The sequence below is a fragment of the Ischnura elegans genome, chromosome 2, assembly GCF_921293095.1.
Source record: "Ischnura elegans chromosome 2, ioIscEleg1.1, whole genome shotgun sequence".
Taxonomy (NCBI): Eukaryota; Metazoa; Arthropoda; class Insecta; order Odonata; family Coenagrionidae; genus Ischnura; species Ischnura elegans.
In genome coordinates, this window is record NC_060247.1 from 109342754 (window position 1) to 109365448 (window position 22695).

A 22695-nucleotide genomic window follows, 5' to 3' on the forward strand; every position below is an offset into this window, starting at 1 on the left:
CAGTAGGGGATAAATAAAGTCAATGACTTACTTTTTTATTTTATTTATATTTATTTTTTATTTTTCCCTGTACCTCCGGAAACAGCATCATTGGTCTTTTACACTGGGGTTTTTAACGGAACACTCAAACGTATACGAACGTATCCATGCCATTGGTAGGGCCAACCAATCTAGGCGGGACTCGAACCCGAGACAACTCCTGTTGCAGGCAAGGACTTTACCCCGCCGCCACCGAGGTCGGCGATAATTAAATGTGATTTTATGACCAGACCATGTATTGAAAGGGAAAAAACGATCCTAAATATATATCAACGCACCCAAAGTAACCAATGCTACTACTACCAAACATAAAGAGGACTTCCTTAACATGGTCCTGCGGGAACTTCCACATCTAGGTTAAATCCTATACGAGATTACGTCCTTCGCTTTATTTTCTGCAGGCATGAACATTCCCCTTCTCCCCGTTTATGTTCTCACGGTGCTATCGATCACCGCTGACCACCAGCGGAGAGAATGGGCGCGGCGGGCAGCAATTGCGGCCGCTTTCTCCCGTCTCAAAAACCATATGTTTTTCAGCTCCTTGACCGCCCATCGGCACATAGGAAACATCGAAGCGGTTATTGTTCCGGCGCGGCGCGTTCAAAGGGTTTTTGCTGCTATCCTCGTGTATTATCCCCTTGTAATATTCCCTTGCGGGAAAAGCAATCTGGTTTCGGGTTACACCTTCACCCACTAATTTCCCACACTCATTCGTTACCTAATCACCGGGATCCCTGAGGTATACTCGCGTATGTATATCTTTCTCCTTATCGTCTCCATTACTCTGTGGGAGATTCCCTTATGGAATAGAGATGAGATAAGGCGGAGCAAAGAGATGGTAATCTACTTAAAATCTCATCGCCCCCCTACCACTCCAGGGGTTGCGGAGTATAGACGTGGGGCGCGGTGGTGGGGGAAACCGCGCCCCTCCCCTACATGCATATTCACCCTCTGCACTCCCTCCCCCTTCCCCAGCGACCCCTCCCCTCTCACGTACACGTGTCAGTCTTCTCTCGTTTCAATTGCCCGCGGGGAGAATAGTAACCGCGCGTAAGTGAATAAATGGTCGATGAAATGCGGGCAGGGTTTAAGGGTGACATTTACGAGTGAAATCGAATTGCTGGGTTACGCTAATGAGATCTATTATCAATTTTTTTATGTGCCAGTTTTTATTGAGATTAAAAAAATTAAATGTTTTCCTTTTTTAAAATATATCTTCTTTTTAAATAAGTCTTCGGCTTTACTCTCGGAGCGAATTGATGAAACCAAAATTATCATGGCGTCACTAAAACATGAAAAGTATGTGGAAACTTTTGCAAATTTTCATATTCAGAAAATGGCTGAATGATGAAGACTTTATTTTTCGTTTTAAATGTACAGTCTCCTGCTTCACTTCTGGGAATGTATTTATTTCTAAGTAATAGCAGGAAATTAAGCACAGTTCAAAGGAAATGAAGTAATAAGCGTTATCGGGGAATTGAAATCGGTTCATATCAATCTCAGCATCATTATCTGGATAATCAAAGACATAAATGAATACGGCTGATGGGTAAGTCATTCACCCTCACCATCTCCTGGTTTCTTTCATTATTTTCCTCATATTCTTTCCCATCCACCTGCGGAATTATTTAAATGAAAATAGCAATTTCGAGTCTTAGCGGAGGACCCCATTGTCATAAGAGATCGTTATCTTTTGTCACCGAGTGAACTCGAAGTCACGTTAACTTAATGATTCGTGCTTTCGAAAACTCCCTGCAAAAGTTCTGCATCAATCTGGAGTGTTAAGAGATACCGACCGACCGAGATACCCGAACGATTCTTGAGAACGTTGCTGACCACCCCGATTATATGGGTTGGCAAAAATAATATGTGAGAACCAGCCGCTAATCTGTGCGCGGTTTGGTCACGGGAACATGTTTGTTTGCGTGCGACGGTCGATCTTTGTGGCCGGAGAGTGATGGGGAGTGGGGGTGGGGATGGGAGACGGGGGTTGTCGGATGATGAAAGCGGGCCCAGGGGGCGGTCGGCAAAGGGTAAAGGAGATGGATTCAGCGATATTCCGGAGGCGCGTGCCGTCTTTCTCGTCTCTGCCGTCCAGTGATTCCCGCACGACCTCCCCCCTGCGGTCTCCGAGGGTGGGTAGCGGATGGCGTCGCGGTCTGCGCGAACACTTCAGTCCCTTTGGGAGATGTATCGACAACTGGGATTACAGGGCATTTTATTGAAACTGAATGAAGTCGGTGCGAATGATTTTTTCGTCATGAGTATTTCCCTGTATCTGCAGGAAAATATGAGGTAGAGCGTAAAAATAATTACCTCAACTCATTCATGAGACATCTGGAAACCCTTAAATTTATTGCGTGGTGATACATAAACTTGTGTTTCACAAGAGAGAAAATTAGGCACTGTTATTTTGTCTAGATTTTGAAAATGTGTGTTTTATTTTTTAGACTCTCTCTTAATAATAGCGCCATTTTGAAGATTTTTAATATCGAAAGGGAGCTATGAATAACTAATAGACATAGAAATTGAGAGACATCGATGGCAATAGAAATTTTCCAGCCTATATTAATTGAATGAATTGTAACCACTCCGTATAAATTCAGAAATTGCGTGATACAAAGGCAATCTAGCATTCAAAAGTGAAATCAATAATTTAGCCAGCCTTAAGGAAGTCGTTGATTCATCCATAATCTCTTCTTCTCCTTTGGAATTTTTTAAATTAATAATAGATGTTCTATGGCAAAAATATGTTATCTATTAAATATTACTGGAGGATTAAACAAACAATGCTTGGAACATGGATATTTGATTCAGGCTTAATTTGTTGGAACTCTAGCATATTAGAAAATTAAAACTTATTATAAAATTTCCAAAAATAATTTAAATTCCGTAAACGATCGGTTTCGACATATGTTGTGACGGTGGCGATATCACAAAATATTTCGAAACCGGTCGTGAAAGGAATGTTAATGTATTTGTAAAAAAATTGCCAGTTAGTTTTGATTTGAGATTATGCAGGGAAATTCAAGGTTATATGGGGTAGCGTCTTGATAAAGACTGAATTAATCTATTACATGCCTAAATGGGATGGAAAAAGGTGAGGTGTGGGGAATTAACAATGGAATTTTATGAATTTCTATACGATGAAGGTAATAGGCTAGCAGTACGTACTCGTTAGCATAAGTTTCTTACTCACATGTTGGATGTGGAGGGGCTGTGGCGAAGAAGTTCAAAATCTTAGATCGCCAAAGGGATGACTCCTGCAAGTAAGTATGTAAAATTGTATGCGCTGAATATCAATGCCAAAGAAATATGCCTTATAATCGAGTGAAACCAGAAATTCATCGGGGACTGGTTTACAGCTAGGTATTAAAGCTTTCCAGTTATTCTATCGTATATTTATGAGCCAAAACATATATGTCCTATTTTGTCTGTTAATAATTCTCAACAGGATAGGGATTTTTTTTTTAATGCTGAGATACTTAAAAAATGGCGATAAGTATGGAAGATCTTTTTCTGTCAAACTCGGATTCCAGTTCTCAAGAAAAATGTTTCAATGCCAAATTCTTTCATGTATTCTCGAAAATAATCGCGATTCATCATGAGGGATTGAATTTAACCGAAGAAGAGTCGGTGTGCAGCATCGAAACGTGTCAATGCGTTACAGTATGTGCAAATATGCCAGGGGTATTAGGGATAACAGACAGTAATATCTATTTTACCTATAAATGCCTATCCGTAAGTTATCTCTAAATAAATTGATAGTAATACAATAGAATCGTGGTATTTAATCTATGAATTTACTAGCATATTTGTCTCATTTTTTGGAAAAGAAGGTGGAAATTTGTGTGTGTAGAAATTATTTGTGTTCTCCTAACCTTGAGAGGTACTAAGCACGTAGATCCTTGTAGTTGGATGGCTTTGCTCGAGCGAAAGCACCCTTAGACATTATGACAAGTGGATCTAACAAATACTATTAAAGGAGCAATGAAATTGTGTTGAATTTTTTAAACATTGTGGACATTATTTAGAGATTTTTATTGCTAAACAATTGTTTTTTCAGAGTTTAGATTTACAGCGATCTGTCACCTGCAAATGCTCATAAATTTGCCACCTTAACTGTTTAACTACATCATTTGAAAAGAAATAGGGTTACCCGAGTCGTCGGCATTATTTATTTCTGGAAGAGAAATGAATGAAATAATTTACAATAAGTGTTTAATATTTCCGGCGCAAGGTTATAAATAAAAATAAAACTAAGAAAGATATAAAATTAGTGGAAATAACTATAGAGTGATATTAATAACTGATGAATTAATTTAATCTCTTAATAATAATAATCGACTTCATTTCACCAATGTATTTCCTGTAGGAGTGAGCCGTTTATTGATCATTGCAAACAATATTAATGACCTCCAGCGTTTTCAAAAATTTTCGCTAAAAATGAAATGCCTGACATATGCATGCATTAAAAAATTATAGTTTCATAGGACTAGAAATTTTCAAACTGCACTGTCTCCAAACGATAATGCGGTTAATGTCGCTCTCGCGGGGACCACCGACGGTCAGCCGCGCTAATGAGGGTCCAACCTCGACTTCGAGCCTAATCCGACCCTTTTCGGGGACCCGAGCTCGCGAGGGATGGACCCAAAACACCGGGAGGGCCCCCACCCATCTGAACCACGTGTAGTACATTTTGCATTTTACAATTCTTTTAGTGCTATCTACAATTTATTGGCTTTATCGTCTTCTTGATCACACCAGGAATACGGGCGTTTTTTGATCGTCTTTCTACGATGATTTTTAAGAATTTTTTCCAATCAGCGATAAAAGTCCCCTTCTGACTTGGCAACGCTGCATCCAGCAACTTGGGGGTGGGGTAGGAAAGGCCTCTCGCTCCACGCTGAACAATGGCATTCTCAATTCTGGGAAGTTCTGCGAGCCATTTCTAGGGTGTTTGGCAGGGGTGATCAATAACCAGCATGCATTTGGACTCCAACATGCAACAAATTATACTACTATATGCTGTTAGAAATAATCCGTAGTATGTTGGCGACCGTAAGATATGGTTAACTTCGTCAGAAAAGACACTGCTTTTGAATTTGTCTAAAAGATTTAGCCTATTTTCCAATCATGAGGGTCCCAAACACAGGCAGCGTATTCCAAATGTGGTCTAACGAGGGAAAAGTAGCTAATTTCTCTCACTTTGTCGTCGCACTGTCCTAATATTCCTTTAATAAAACCCATTTTACGATTACCTTGACCGGTTATTTCTCGAATATGTTTATTCCACGATAGATCATTATTGAGTCTAACTGCTAGATATTTCAGGGATTCAACAGTCTCTACTTGGCTCCCCCAATAATATAGCTGCGTTGTAGGACGTTATTCTTCTTCAAGAAATTCATTACGACGCATTTTTTCCAAATTTAATTCTACATCTACATTTACATTATACCCTACGAGCCACCTCTAGGGTGTTTGGCAGGGGGTCATCAATCACCAGCATGAAGCATGCATTTGTACTCCCACATGCACACCACACCGTCCAAAAAACGTCCCGTATAATAACAAACTATACAACTATATGCTGTTAGAAATAATAATTGAATTAAGAAACATGCATTAAGTTTTACATAGGTTAGTAGGCTACACTACAAGTCATGCAATCTATTTACGAGTTCTATTACTGCCGTTATAATCTCTTATTGATCGTGGAAAAAAAGACATTCGGAATCTGTCTGTTCTGCAATCTATCTCTCTTATCTTATTTATATGATCTGATCTTCCGTAGTATGTTGGCGTCCGTTAGATATGGTTAACTTCGTCAGAAAAGACACTGCTTTTGAATTTGTCTAAAAGATTTAGCCTATTTTCCAATCATGAGGGTCCCAAACACTGGCAGCGTATTCCAAATGTGGTCTAACGAGGGAAAGTAGCTAATTTCTCTCACTTTGTCGTCGCACTTCCCTAGTATTCTTTTTACTATTACCTAGTATTCTATCGTATATTTATGAGCCAAAACATATATGTCCTATTTTGTCTGTTAATAATTCTCAACAGGATAGGGATTTTTTTTTAATGATGAGATACTTAAAAAATGGCGATAAGTATGGAAGATCTTTTTCTGTCAAACTCGGATTCCAGTTCTCAAGAAAAATGTTTCAATGCCAAATTCTTTCATGTATTCTCGAAAATAATCGCGATTCATCATGAGGGATTGAATTTAACCGAAGAAGAGTCGGTGTGCAGCATCGAAACGTGTCAATGCGTTACAGTATGTGCAAATATGCCAGGGGTATTAGGGATAACAGACAGTAATATCTATTTTACCTATAAATGCCTATCCGTAAGTTATCTCTAAATAAATTGATAGTAATACAATAGAATCGTGGTATTTAATCTATGAATTTACTAGCATATTTGTCTCATTTTTTGGAAAAGAAGGTGGAAATTTGTGTGTGTAGAAATTATTTGTGTTCTCCTAACCTTGAGAGGTACTAAGCACGTAGATCCTTGTAGTTGGATGGCTTTGCTCGAGCGAAAGCACCCTTAGACATTATGACAAGTGGATCTAACAAATACTATTAAAGGAGCAATGAAATTGTGTTGAATTTTTTAAACATTGTGGACATTATTTAGAGATTTTTATTGCTAAACAATTGTTTTTTCAGAGTTTAGATTTACAGCGATCTGTCACCTGCAAATGCTCATAAATTTGCCACCTTAACTGTTTAACTACATCATTTGAAAAGAAATAGGGTTACCCGAGTCGTCGGCATTATTTATTTCTGGAAGAGAAATGAATGAAATAATTTACAATAAGTGTTTAATATTTCCGGCGCAAGGTTATAAATAAAAATAAAACTAAGAAAGATATAAAATTAGTGGAAATAACTATAGAGTGATATTAATAACTGATGAATTAATTTAATCTCTTAATAATAATAATCGACTTCATTTCACCAATGTATTTCCTGTAGGAGTGAGCCGTTTATTGATCATTGCAAACAATATTAATGACCTCCAGCGTTTTCAAAAATTTTCGCTAAAAATGAAATGCCTGACATATGCATGCATTAAAAAATTATAGTTTCATAGGACTAGAAATTTTCAAACTGCACTGTCTCCAAACGATAATGCTACTCCTCCGACAAACTTATTGTAGTATTAATTTCCCGTCTACCCATAGAAAATTGAGGTCTTTCTTTGCTATTAGAAATAATGCTCTAAATTTAATTTCCGCTAGTTTTACTCTATACCTATGGTGAGATAAAAGGAAAAAGGTTAGTAGATTGTGGAAAAGTATTATTTCTATCGCCTCTATATGCGTACCTTTTTCGTGCAAAAATATTGAAATTTAGCATAGCCTCTTTGGGATTGAATGAAAACAAATCAGATTGATTTATCTTCATTTATACAGCATTTTAAAAGATTAAATTATTAATTAAACTTTAATAATTTCTTCCAAAAATGAAATTGGAGTGGTGGTATAGAGAGTGTTAATTGAGAAAAATAGCCATCAACTAATCCAAATGAATCTAGCCCAAATTATGCAAATTAATGTACACGAGTAGTAATTGTGGAAAGCTTTGATCAAATATTTGTACGAAAAATAGAATTGAGTATTTCTAATCAATAACCCATCCTTGGTTGAGCCTCTAAAACATTCGCCGATAAATGGAGTGACTGCGTATGATTGTCATCAAAATTATTAAATACCCTCTTCAAACTGTGCCTGAATTTCGGAGTACAACTTTGTGTTTCCCATTGTTCGACTACTAATATAAATGTCTGTGTGGACACTTATAAGGGTATTTGTATTCCAAAGAATTTGGATCGCGGGCAGGATATAAATGCTGCTTTGAAAAGTTACAGTAACATGCTTCTGCAGAGCATTATAATTATGTGATGAAAACATATATTCACTCCAACGCAATAATTTATTTTCATTTATTCGCAAATCAATTTTGAAGTTGAATTTCAAAAAATTCATCTGACTTATGGAATAAAAAGCAGTAATATATTTAAGAATGGCGATATAGCTGTTTAAAAATGCAAGAATTATGTGAGTTTAAAAATATATTATTTTGGACCAACCCGCTTGCTATGCATATATTTTTCTTAACTTTATTTTTTAGCATCGGAGGATGCCAAACGTGAGACCAAATTTGAAAAGTAACATTTACGAAAAGACATAATTAAGTTCTTGTTTCGATCCACGCATTCGCGGCGGAACCTTCTTAAGCAGGATTAATGAGTATTTCAACCGAGCGGAATAGAATTAGGCCGCTTCCTTCGTGTCTCTAGTGAATGCGGTGCTTATAGGTGAACCCTATTCCTAGCCACTCCCAATCCGTTGTTCACTGGTCGCTAGATATGTATTTAAGGGTTGCGGAGGGAGGGAAGAGTAGGTAGGGTGGGCGGGAGGCAGGAGCGGAGAAATCCCATTCAAAAGAAATCGGATAAAGAAAGTAAAAAGTCGAGCCTCTCCGTGAGTGACGTCTTGCGATGACGGTGCGAGGGAAAGAAAGGCCGCCTCTCGCTAAACTGCTTACACCCTCTGCATCGAGCGAAGTAAATTCAATAAGGTTTCCCTGTTTTTACGTGGGCGGGTGATATTGTGGGAAAGCAGCGCACATATGGAAAAGATTCCGGGGCTGATTCAGGATTGAAATCGGCGCTTTACGTGCCGTCTGTCTCGATTTTGTGCTTTCCGGAGCCATTGATGCCATTTACATCTACTTGAAAGTCAATGTATCAAATGTCAGGTATTGTAATGGAGTTAAGTTTTTTTAAAGAGTTAAATTCAAAATATTTTGGCCAACTTAATTTGACGTTAATTAGTATTAATCTACGTTAAAAATTGAAAAAGGAAAAATATCAATGTTTCCAATAATACTTAGTAATTTCAACAGTTTCATCTCACAATTTCTCGTCGCGACGACCCGAAAATACCTTTTATGGTTTACGTTTATGAATTACCTTCTTCAGGAGTATGACTGAAGAAGGTAAATCATAAACGTAAAGAAAACGTAAATAAATTGAAAGAAGGTAAAAAGGTTTAGAAGAGACAAGGATTTTGGCAAAATTCTTGTCTCTTATTTTTAAGTAATTTACAATCGAATTCTTTTTTATTATTTTATTATTGTAAAAGACGTTGTTAAAATCTTTTATACCTTTATGTGTCAAATGAATGCAATCATATTTATTCGTAGCCATGAAAAAGGTATAAAAATAAACCGAAACGTTGACCAACAAATTTTGCATCTAATTCTTTGAGAATTACACTCAATGACATTAATCATCGTTAAAAATTGAGATAAGAAAATCTCAATGTTTCCAATAATATTTGGTGATGTCTCTGTTGAAATTGAAACGTTCAACGTCCCAACAATACCTTATATGGTTTACGTAAAATGCATTCCATTATAACTGTCAACCTTTGCGTGAATGTGATACGGGTGGATTCACGGTTTGAGGTTTTTATGTGCACAAAATTTTAGATTTCTCGATGCCTTGGGAATTTCCTACGTGGAGAGAATACAATTACAATTTTTGTGCATGGTAAAATTTACTTAAATTTTTGGAACAGGTTCACTGTCTGCTATGTAAATACCATGGGATTATCTAACCAAAACTTAAAATGGCTATCAGACTATCAAGAAAATCAAACTCTTTGCGGCTTGGGAGAGAAGAATGAAGCCCTGGCTTTCTTTTGTACTCCTTTGAGGAGTAGATATTTTTTTGCACATTTCGCCATTTGTGTAAATGCAGTTCTGGTGGATTGACGCTAAGCATTTTAATTATTCTTTATATCAATGGTCTAATTAATCCTCTTTGAAGGAAATAACCAAGAAGTCGTAGCCATCCTTTACTTTCTTTTTAGCAGTAAACATGATATTTGTAATAGGCATGCCAAGTTGTTTTCCCTCCATTGGGTAACTTAAAATACGATTGATAAAAACCGGTGGTTAATAATCCTTTTTATTTTAATTGATGCCCTGTGCAATTCTCACGGTAACTAAATGACTTCAAAAAGCTATATTTCCGATATTATTTAGTTTACATCATGTTCATCAAGAAATATTTTTATATTATATGAATGAATTAAGGATGAAAATTTGGAGATGGAAGTTAATCCATGGAGTTTCCGCTGTTATCCTGTAAACCGTCGAAAGTTTCAAAATTTATAAATGCTCTCTCTCTTTATGGAGCTTGGCTTTGGTAAATGGCAAATAACATTGGATGGACCAAGCCAGTGAATTATTAGCGTATTGTTATGCATATATTCCTGAGAATGAATGGTAACCAAATATATAAAGATTAATTCTAAATTTCATTACTTTGGTTAAAGCTCCTCTTTTCGCTCTCTAAATACCATAGGAATATCGGGGAAAACTAAAATTTGGTACATGAAAAATGAAACTCTTCTCTGCAATCGAATATTCAGCAGATTGTTTGTTTATCTTAATAATTGGCACAGAAATGATCAAATCTAATGAAATAGAATAAATTCTTTTTGGAAAATCAATAGTCAGGGAAAACAGAAAAAAAACTAAAATCTTCTAAACTATTCTTAACAAAATCTCAAGAGTTCCTTCTGCGATTACCATTTTTATGTAAATCCAGGATTTCACCTTTAATTGTAGTCGACCACTGGATCAAGTTATACATTTACAGTCGCCAAAACAATGAAAATGGAGATATTCTATAGGAAGTGTAAGAATTTCTTCCTGAACTTCAAGGTAGTTTGTATTCCATCACTTTCGTAAAAATATGAATAACGTATTAATGAAGATATATTATAAATTATAATTCATCATTTAGTTAGACTGTGGGGCATCTAAAATTCTCCAATGTACAGCGACCATATGGTTGGTAGGGCTTCTTTAAATTTTTTACTAATTCAACCTTGGTTGATGAAGTTGTGCTGTGGTTTGTTCCATATACTTGACGTCATTAATGAAAGAATTGTGCAAAAATTTCCGTTAGACTATTACAGTTATTTATACATTATTCTTCACATTATAATGGGGTAGGAATAGCCAAGTATATAATTTGAGTTCTTGGCATGCATTTCAAAATTTCAAATCTCCATTGTAAAGAAATTCCATTTTTGACGAAGGGAAGTTTTGGTAGAAATTTAAATATCTTCTGACTTCGATAATAGAACAGATACATAACATTTACTTTATGCCTTGTTTTTTTTTAATTCCCATGCACTTAATTTTCATGTTTTTGAATTTTATTTAGGGAGGCTTCTTTTCAACCGAATAAGTTTGTGCTTGATATTCGCAATTTCGAGTCCCAAGTTGTTCCTCTTCATCGGATTGTATTTATCAATGTTGAGGCAGATGAATTCTTGACCTGGTTCTCCAACGGGTTACTGAGGCGGTGGCTGTCGTTGTTTAGGAGCCTAACCATGATCCCTGGTCATTATTAGACCTGGCGACTGTGTCAGAGTTAGGCGCCGAAACGTTAATAGCCGCCGTATAAATCCGGTGGAGAGACCGTGAATACATCAGCGCCGTGACTCGTCAAACACAAAATCCTTCTTTTGGTGTCGAGGAAATTTAGTAGACCATGTTAAAGAATAATTTTGAATATACTATTCGATTATTGTATCTGCCTACTCAATGAGGTCGCTTATCTCCCGTAGTCGCAAGTCATTAAAGAATTCGGTGGATGGAAGGGAATATTAAGTTGTGACTAAGAAATAAGTCTGTTACATTCAGCGATTCTCTCACTATATTAAAACGAATTAATGCGGAAATTGCCGCCCACTTCTCATGAGTTGGTGATGCCATTACACTTCCTGTTCATTACCTTGTTCACCGTTCGAGGAACCGCTTGCTCATCGAAGAAGGAATCGCTAGCATGAGTGAGAAATACGACCTCGCGCCCTATATGCGAGGCCGAGAAGAAGCGACGATACACTCGGCAAGAACGTGACGTCATCAACTTATATGCGAAGTGGTGCGTGGAGTTGTGAAGCCTGGTTAAGGCGTCGAAATAGATTTCAATAAAAGTCGACTATTTCGCTCCACAGATACGTGTGGCAGTGGCTGTGAAGCAGCTCTTTTCAGTTCTCGGCAGGGTAGCGGCGACGCGCTCGGAATGAGTTCGTGACGCCATCAACTTTTATGAGAAAGGTTCTAGTCATATTAACACCTCGAAATAGCTTTCTATAGCAGTTGACTATTTCCCGCCGCTGTTACGTGTGGATAGTGACTATGAAGCACTATTATATTCGCAGTATTCCGCAGAGTATTAGAGAAGGTGCGACGCGCTCGGAAGGAGTTAGTGACGTCATCAACTTATATGCAAAAGTGTGAACCTGGTTCACACGTCGAAATTAACTACTGTAGCAGAGTACTGTTATAGTCAAATCGTAAGTATGGACAGTGACCGTGAAGCACTGCTCACTTCAGAGTCACTGTCCAGTGGAATTAACACATCAGTCTTTTAAGTCTGGTTAACAAATCGAAATAGGTTTATGCATAAGTCGACTATTTCGCTCTACTCGTACATGCGGATATTGACGTTAAAGCACTCTTCTCTTCGTTGAACAGCTCAGAATAGCAGATAAGCGGTGATATGCTCAGCAAGAGTTCGTGTCGTCACCAGCGCCCATAAGGCCTGTTTTACTCGTCGAGACTAGTACAGCAGAGTACTATTATGCTTAACTCGAACGTGTGGACAGTGACTGTGTAGCACTAATCACTACGCAGTCACTGTCTTCACCTGTCTCTCTACTTTTTGAACTCTCTCAAAATTGACAATAAAAAAAACAGTGAACGAGCCCATTATCTATGGTGTGATATTGTCGTATCAACCACCCGGCTATGGGGAGAAAGGGATGGATTATGGAGGTCTGTCTTGTGGGACCGAAAACCGGCTCCGGGGATCAACTTGCACTCTCCGGACGCCCGTCCTACGAGACTTTTCCGAGAGAGCAGAGTGTCTCTCGCATCTCCCGCTGACCACAGGACGTCCCCTCAAATGAACAGCTGACGAGCCTCTCGACAACGCACTCGAGGAGAGCGTGCGGTCCTCCCTCACCCTTTTCCGACGCCGCTATTTTGCGGCTCGGAGCGTTTCCTTCGTGGCTTAGCGTGGGGCTTATCGTTGCAGGAAAACGGGAGGAGGAAGACGGTGTTAGGACCCTTGTGCGATGAATTCGACCCTTGACGTGGAATCGGGTTAATTCTCTTTAGTTATTCAGTGGCGGGATCTCAAGAGTAAGCTAAGAAGTTCACCCCGAATGATACAGAGGGTAATGAACAGGAACTGTAATGACGTCAACAACTCTTGAGAAGGGGGGACAACTTTCGCGTTTCTTCATGATAGACTTGTGGGAAAATCTATTAATGAGGAAAATTTCCTTCTTCTTCGAAACATATCTATTATTATTATCATATACATATTATTATTATTAATATTATATTATTATCTTTTCATTCCATCCACCGAATCCTTTAGCATAGGAGTATGCGCTCAGGTTGGCTACGGAATATACAGAAGCTGTGGTCCGCATTGAAAAAAGCAATTTCTTAAGGGTGAAATATTTTTTCTAAGTCTGTCCATTGCTTTAATCAAAAGACTAGTGTGGAAAGTTGAGGGCAGGGAGCTCCTCCATATCCAATTGATCCATAGACGTGTGAATTGACTAATTTAGGGTAGAAGGGCTAGTTTTCTTCACTAAGCCACCTCGCGCTTCGAGAATTATAGGGGTTGAAGGATTACTTCACCCGGAATATGAACACGGAGCCCTTCGGCCAGAGGCGCTCTATTCATTAGACTACCACCCCCCCGCGCCTTAGTACTGTGTAAAAATGAATTTTTTGTTATACAAAACCTTAAAAATGGACTTAATTCAAAACCTGATACCTCTTCTTCATCATATGCCCTAACTTCAATGGAAGAAAAATCTCTCAAAACAAACGAATTGGCTAATTTAATTCTAGTAGTCCACGGGAGCTATCTCTAATAATGCTGTTAATGGAATCTGCCAATCAGTGATTTCTTTACCACAGAAAGGCAAAAAGGAAGGCTATTACATGTTACGGGGGATTATATTTGCCAGTATCGTCTGAATTCGAAGAAGCCAATAAGCGCCTTTTCCTATCTTGACGCCGAGGACGGGAACGCGAATAGCAGCTGTTAGGCTCTTAGTTCATCAATAATGTTCCACCGTGACTTTGCGATTCAAAACAAAATCTGAGTTTAAAAATTTTTTAAATTGTATTACTTAAGTGGATGCAATTCTCTCGGGCCTACAGTGGCGTTACATTTGGCTTTATGCCAATGTTTCGACATTATAGTCAATCAGCGAGTCACCAATTCACTGAGGACGGCAGAAAAGTAAGCTATCGAAGTGTCGGCAGGGAGGAAATTTCAACCCGCCAGGAAGACGAGGTGGGTTTCATCCTTTATTTCACCGGAAAAATGTGAATTCCATTTTTATTATTGATGAAAAAATTATCCCTTTTGCCAGTGTCTTTTGCTAATGTAAAAATTGAAGAGACAATCCTCTGTGGAATTCAGTTTATTCGACGAGTATAATTTTCCATGAAGAGTATTACCAGTTGTTTGTGGTGTTATTTTCATTCGATCTACGTTCTTTTATTTCATGCACAGTATTGATGTTGCTGGTAGATCGAAAACGACATACAAAAACGCGAATGCTCCATTTTCATCTCACAATCAGTTGTAACCATTCGACGCATCTTTGTATTTGTCGAATCGATATTTTTATTTTCTTCTCTATCCGCATTATTTTACGCATTGACTAGGATCACCATCTCAGCCTTGAAAGTGCTTTCGGCTTATAAATGCAATTTCCATAAAGTTAGGTATGCTGCAAGCCGAATTTATTTTATCCACAATTCTCTTATGCATTGAACCATTTAGTATTTCTATGGAAAAATCATTTATCGTAATGAAAGAAAATTTGAAAGCAATATTGACGCGTCATTTTTTATGCCAAAATTTCGTAAATATTATTGAAAGATTGGTTTTACATGTTAATCCTATGTGGGTTAAAATTTAAAGCTAGGCTACATTGCATGCAGATTAGCTGATGAACGCATTTTTTTAAATCGGCATTAGTCTTACTTTTTGAATTGATTTTAGTGTTACTTTAATGGAATATACATATTTTAACTCCATCTTTAGCTCATATTTACAAATTATTCCGAGACTAAGAAGTTTAATTGCCTACTTTTTTTATGATTTCTGAGATATATCTTACCTCATATAAGCTTTTGTAGTAGCGGTATTTATATTTTAGTTATAATCCGCAATGCTTTTCTATGCGCATAGAAAAGCATTGCTATAACAGCTGATACATATGTCGGAATGTAACTATTAACAATTGGGACATGGGAAGCTCAATTAGTTTGATCGACAGCCGGATGGGCACAATTACATGAATATATTTCCATACTTTCTTGCAAATGGAATTTCCTTAGTTTCTCGGTCCTAACCACCGCTCTTTGCTGAGGATTACAATTGCTTTGCCTGAAATATTTAACATTCTCTTTAAGTGTAGTTTAAAGGTTTAATTTTTATGGAAGAATCTTTTGGGAAAAATATGAGGAGAAAATCTCCAAGTGTGGAGAAAAACGTTAGGTAAATTAAATGAAATGATGTTTCAAGGTTATTTGTTTAAGCATTTGATTTGGGAAATAGAAAATCCATGGAAAAAGTTTTATAATGTGAATTTAACTGCAATTATAATGTGATGAGTCCATCTCTCATTGAAAGTGGCTGAATTTCCTAGCGATGCATATTAGATTGCACAAATTGTGTTTGAAGGTGTTGGAAACGAGCGTTATATTGGCTTGTGTTTGAATGTTCAGATAGTTTATCCGGGCACTTCTCATTCGCGCAGTGAAGCTGTCTTTTACATTAGGAAGATAAAAAAGACTCATTTAATCGAAAATTGTTTTTTAGAGTAAATAACGGCGCTAACGCCAAGCATGGACTGCAACAATGTAAAGATGTTGAATAATTCTCTTCCATGGGATGAGGGATGAAATGTATCGTGCGAATCAAGAACAATTGTGTTTTACCATTGCGAATGATGAAGTATCGTAGCGGGAGACAGAATAGAGTCGTGTTATAGAAGACGCCAGAAGAAGTAAGGTCTTTTGCTAAGGGTAGATTTTAAGATTTTAAGGAAATGGCTTATAGAAAGCAAGGGAACTTCTTGCTTTCTGATAACGATGACAATATAATGGGAACTTTTAGATGTTCCGTTTAAAGTGAATCATTGAGAAATTTGGAGAGTATAGATATTGATTGAAAACATATTCACGTATTGAGACCCGTCAAAGAAAAACTGAATGAATGATTGAGAGGATTTTACCAAAATGATATGCTTTGGATGTAATTGGAAAAACAAGAAAGACTTGAACGATTCGATGCTTGTAAGGGGACTTGCGTGAAATAATGCTTTTGGTGAATATCTCTGGTGTCTCAAACCAGGCTCTTCATATTTTCCTTATACTTCATCGATTTTCCAGCGGCTAGTCCGTCTTCATCAAGGAGGGAGAATCACTCGTCGAAACGTTGACGAAAGATACGGAAAACTCTTGTCCACGCGTAAAACCCAAGAGATTTTCACCTTTTCGTTTTCTGTTAACGGCTATTCAACACAAAAGAATGAGTTCAGATCTTGTGTCCGCAAAATCATAGCCCTTGAGATCCATTATCACTTTTTCGGTGGAAATTGGAGTTGAAAGCTTCTCTTTCCTATGTAAATATAGTGTATTTGGGAGGAAATTATCATAAAAATATGGTTAGTCGATGGTTAAGGACCTCATAAAACAGTAATACGATTTCATTTATTGCATACCATCTCTTCATAAATTTTTCATTGCCATAGGAGAGATTGATTCTCTGAATTAAGGAAATTATATGTTTTAAGTAAGATTGAAGGGAAATTTATATTATTTAACAGTGTATAAGATTTTAAAATGAATTCCAAGAAGTATTATCAAGATTTTAATATATCTCTGGATTTAAGATGAAGTGAAGAATCTAATTACAGTGCCAATATCTAATTGAGTCAAATGCCTTCATTGTCATTAGTTTCGGTAATGGATTACTTTTTCTATAAAGTTGAAATTATAAATCTTTGATAGCCTTAACAGGATTTTTTCTTGCGTAAATCAATAACGGTTCCTTTTTCCTAAGAAAGAGCTAACCTTCAGACGAAGATTAGAGGCACCGTGTTTACCATATAAAAAGTTAACGTGAATGAAAAGTGTTTAAGTAGTTCTTGTCATACTATTTCCAAATAAAATGTGGGGAAAATTATGTTGCACAGGACGTACTCTTTTCTCTGAAGCTAATTCTCAAACGTTTAATATAAATTCCTATCCACTTCAATTTTCCCTGAAAGTGGAATTCTCTCTCTTTGCATTTCACTTTCGGTTTTCGTAATCCTCCGATACCAATAAAAAATAGTCGTTTTTATGTATTCCCCTTTCTTTTTCTAAGGATTATAATTTCCTTAAAATAGCGATTGATTTATCAGAGATGCACATTGATGCATATCACAGATAGCATATTTGATGATTGTTGCTAATATTTTGATGAAAAAATCTTAACCCATCAGCGTACTTAAAAAAATATCGAAACCAGACTAGTGCAGTGCACATGGGTGCTTCCGAAATTCTGGATATTCTGCGCTGGGGATACGGAGCTTTGAAAATGAAAGTCTTGATCTATGAATCAACTCTTCATGGCTTTTATATATTTTTCTTTGATTTTATTTTAATTTTTGACCTTGGTATCGATATTTTGTATGCTTTATTCCTGTAAATTTAGCATTTCTTATAATTCCTCTCCATTACATGTAGGGCTGTATCTCTCTAGTTAAGGTAGGTCAAATGGTCTCCATGGGGAAAAGGCAGTATATCATTCCGTTCATTTAGCATTGTAAATATGGCATTTTTATGAATTAGGGATTCACACGATTATGGCATGGTCCCGTATGTCTATAGATTTTTAAAGCATTATATATTTTCATTTCTTCTTACGTGCTTTCAGATGGGAATATGAGAATATTGTTTATTCGTATTTTTTTTCAGTTATTGCGTAACTTATAATTTTAATATTATCATTTCAAATCTTACTGCTTAATGGATAATTTTCCTATTAGGACATGAACTAAATCACTAACTGAGCTGATGTTTCAGACAAATACTTTGGAGAATCATTTTGGTTTCATACACTTATCAAGAGAAATTAAATTTGGAGTATGCTTCTATATGGAAGTGAGGCCCGGATAATGACGGCATCGGAGTAATCAAGAGTGGACGCTAACGAAATTTATTGCTAAAGGAGTATGATGAGGATTTAATGGATCAATCGAGTAAGTCATGTGGAAGTCTTTAGAGGAGTAGGAGAGAATAGAACCCCAGTGAAAACCTTAATAGGAAGACGAAATGAACGAAACCTAATCCGCCATATCTCGAGATATGATGACCTGAGGAAGGCATTCGTGGCGGGACAAATAGATGGGAAGAAGAGGAAAGAAAGACCTCGGATAAAATACTTGGAACAGTTGAATAAGGATGTGAAAGAGAAGAAATGCGAATATGCGTACAGATTAGCTTTCAGAAAAATGAATGGAGAGCTGCGTCAAACCAATATTAGAATTTTTGGACAGTGATATGATAATACATATCTATACTGTCTTCAGATATTGACTAACAAGGATGGAAAAGAGCGCAGTGTGTCAGAGATTATAATATATTAGTATTATTTGGATTGGAAAAAAATATATTTTTTCGTGTGACTGACAAATATGACCTATTGTCTAAAGTGGGGTTTTGCGGATCAGATTGCATTACACCTAATAAATAAATGAGCGAAGGTCTTAGAAGAAGGCCTATTATAAAAAATCGGATTTTTGATAGAACTCAGCCTTTGTCTACTTATAAACACTGTAGCATGAAATAACAGCCAAAGAATGATATAGGCATACCATCCTGTCATGGAAGGCTTATCCAAAAATGATGCGTTTTATTCTGCTTAACATCTTACCTCTTGCTTGAATTTTGATCTTTCCATTGTTACGAATTTTATGAACGAATTTTATCGAATTATACCTTTCTAATTAATACGACGTAATTTAAAAGACTCATTTTGTGACTACTATAAAAGCACATTTTAGTGCTCTATGTTCGTACTTTAAGTTTCCTCTTTTGCTCTCCAACGATCGAGGCTTTCAAAATAAGAAAAGTTTTAATTCATTGTTCGTCATATATTCGAATATCACGCAAGAATTACCTGCATATTTCTGCTTTTTAAGGTGAGAACAAATTGAATTCTAATGCCTTTTTAAATTAATGAATGTCATTATTCACCAGAATTACAAAATTTACCAATTAATGAATTCAAGTTAATTGAGAAAAGTAAATGCATGCTTTTTATAGGGGAGAGATGACGGCGTGTTTCCCCTAACTTGCGTTTGGCGGTGAATGTTTCAAGGATAGCTGCAAGTACAGCAAGTAAAATCATCCTATGGGTTTATTCTTAAGCAACCCACAATACTTATTTTTTCGACCAATTGAAGAAGTTACGGACCCGTCAGCAGGTTCAATCATCTGAGACTGAATATGTCCCGTTTACTTTCATTAAAATGATACCATAGTTTTCCTTTAAAATATCATTTAGTATTCGTCCATTTTATGTAGGTTTACATGCACCATATAAGGATAGTTTGAAAGGGAATGATGATTACCTTAGTATATGGAAACGTTTAAAAGAAATAGTAATTTAATCTTTAATTCTAAAAATACCGGTCAAACTCCAAACGATTAGAAGATATGATTATAAATACAATCGGACATATTGTGAACTAAAAGGGTAAGATATATTTCGGTTGGAAGAAGACTGGGGTGATTCCAAAAATTCATGCTAGCATACCTATAAGTATATAGCAATACAAATCCCTCTCTATAATGTTGTATATCAATATTTTACCATGAATTTTTCCAAGAATGCTGCAAACTTAACTCTTATGGTGGTCGATGAGTCATTGATGGCGAAAAGTGCAAAGCAATTCCCCTATAGCTAATAAATTTTGGAATGGATGACTTTTTCGTGTTCAAATAATTATGAAATAACGTGTAGTTGTACTCAAAATGTTGAAGAGAAACTTGAGCAGAAGGAAATGACTGTATTTAAATTGCATGTATGTTTAATAAATATCTACTCCTTAATCAAGTTTTAAGTCGTAAGGTTTTCCGATGATCATTGATAGTGAAGTCCTCCTGGGATGTCTACTGAGTGAACGGTTTTTTTTTAAAAGACAATGAAGAATGGAAGACGTAACCTTCTATAGTCCTCAGGACGAATGTAATGAGAACAAATATTTGCGGGAATACCACAGAGGAAAATCATTCTGCATGACCTGGATTCGAACCAGGATCCACAGAATTCTCGACACATTGTTTCATAAAGCCTCCAAGGCTATGCTCCCTTTCCTTGAAGATTTATGGTGAGCTTAGAGTATACTCTAGGTGGTATAAGCTGCCAGACCTACAATCCCTTGAGGCACCGTGGTTTTTCGGATCGCGCCACTGTCGCGATGCTATAGTCGATATCCAAATACTAAGGTGTTCGCCGTAGACATATTTTAGGAAATAACCGTGACTAGCCTTCTCATACGAGACCATGGAGCCACTTGCCAGCCCCTCTCACCCAGTCTTTTTCCCTACATAAATATACGTGTGCATAAAGTGTCTATGGCAATGTTTTAATGTAATTGGCTGATACGGTACTTAGGGCGAATGGCTCCATGCAGCCTCAGTCTCAGAATATTGGGTTACAGCAAATTTATTGGTAGTGGTGTTCCCTTAAATTTTCAAAATTTTAAATGTCTCGATGCTTAATTTTTTTGAAATAATGATGTATCTAATTCTAATAACTTTTTTGACATTGTGATTAAAAATAAATTTATAAGTAATGATAATTACTAGCCAACAATACACCATTTTGAGTCATCTGCAGGTGCAAACGGAAGGTGATGAGGATGAAAAATTAGGATTTCTGCACCTTGCACGTGCCTGCGGGTTATTCCCTACCTCAGACTCGTCCGTAGTTATTAAGCCTAAGAAAGGTTTAATATTGTCTAAGGCCAATGGAGTACCGCTGCCCAGCAGTCCTTTAAAGGTGATAAAAAGCCGGAAAGGCTCCAACATTATAATGAAGCCATATTTTTTCACTTCTTGGAGGATGGTTGCAATTTTTAAAAATTATTAATTAATTATAAATAGTGATAGTGAATAAATTATTAATAGAAATAAATGTACTGACAAACATGAATTACATTCTGCGTTTGTATTTAGGGGAGAAAAGAGAAATTTCTGAAACCTCTTTGTGTTTATTTTAATAATTATTAACGTTTGCTAAAAGAAATAGTAATTAATCATTAACTTAACATTATTGGCCAAACTACAAGAAGTTAGAGGATACATGTATATAATTACAAGTGGTCTAGAGAAAAAATATCTGCTATCACATTTTAACTTAAGACAGATGTAGGGGTTAAACTTTTGGAGGATATATCTTCCGACATAATCCTTTATGCTCTTACCGGTTCGAGTCTCCAGCGAAGAAGAGATCCAACACGACAAAAGGTGTCTCCTCCCACCTGTCACTATCTGGACTGGGGAAACCGTTCCATATTATTTCCACCTTTCGTCATAACTCTCAATCACTTTTCACCACTCCTCTCCCCTTTGATGCACCATGCCAAAAAGCGAGGACGTTGAAACACCGTACGCAAATGGGTCACGATCCTCCGTGTGGAATGTATGATCGACCGGGCCTTCCACGAAAAACAGTGCGTGACAACTGCGAAATCCTCCGGACGGCGGTTAACAAGAGCAAGAAAAACACCACTGCCCTGGGAAGAGTTTGCCAAGACGTGGGGGCGACTATATGCCCCGGTCCCGGATTCGAACGTCGGTCACTTCAACCGCCACTCGAAATATTACACCTTGACGGCGACAAGTTTTTCGGAGGCGGTCGCAGAGAGTTGGGCGTTCCCCCGGCCGGTATGCGATCCTCGCCGACGTCCGTCCCACATCGGGCGCGTGAGGTGTCCTGATCCCGACACCAGGCTGGAAAGGGGTCGAACCCGGTCCCTCCGGCCGATATGCGCTGAAAAGAGGGAAAAGGTAGACACACACAAAGTGGAGGGCAACGGAGGCCTTCTGGACGGGTGTGTGCCGTCCGTCACTCCGGAGGGGTTTTTGGAGGAGACTGAACGACGTCTTCGGAGTCCTCCGCGGGTCTCCTGGTGTTTGTGGGCGGGGAGAGAAGCGGGGTACCAATCGGGAGGGGTTGGAGGGTTGCGGGTAGATCTGTGGGGTGGGGTGAAGGGTTTTTCGGCCGGTGGGAAGGGGTGAGCGAGGATGGGATGTGGTTGGGATGGGGGAAGGGAGGATCGGAAGGGTAGGGAGAAAAAAACATGAGGGATTGGGTTGAGAGGCGGTGGTGGTGGTGGTGTCGAAAGCTTTGCGTTTAGACAGTGGGAGGGGTACGTGGGAGGGAGGTGGGGAGGATTCCCTGCTTAGGGTTTGCGGGGACAGAGGAGAAAGGACGATCAACAACACCCACCCACGC

The 22695-nt window shown here is 37.6% G+C and overlaps 1 protein-coding gene across 1 annotated transcript in view; it reads right to left on the bottom strand.

The window, feature by feature from the left end:
- The window catches only part of LOC124153232 (protein glass-like), a 70475-nt gene extending 47848 nt beyond the window's left edge, over positions 1–22627 (bottom strand). Inside the window, exons 1-2 of the mRNA XM_046526330.1 lie at positions 21662–22627; positions 3239–3302 (exon numbers count right to left, since the gene is read on the bottom strand). Coding sequence (XP_046382286.1) covers positions 3239–3240 — 2 coding nt within the window. The 5' untranslated portion in view covers positions 3241–3302; positions 21662–22627. The remainder of the gene's footprint in view (positions 1–3238; positions 3303–21661) is intronic.
- Between the last annotated feature and the right edge of the window lie 68 nt (positions 22628–22695).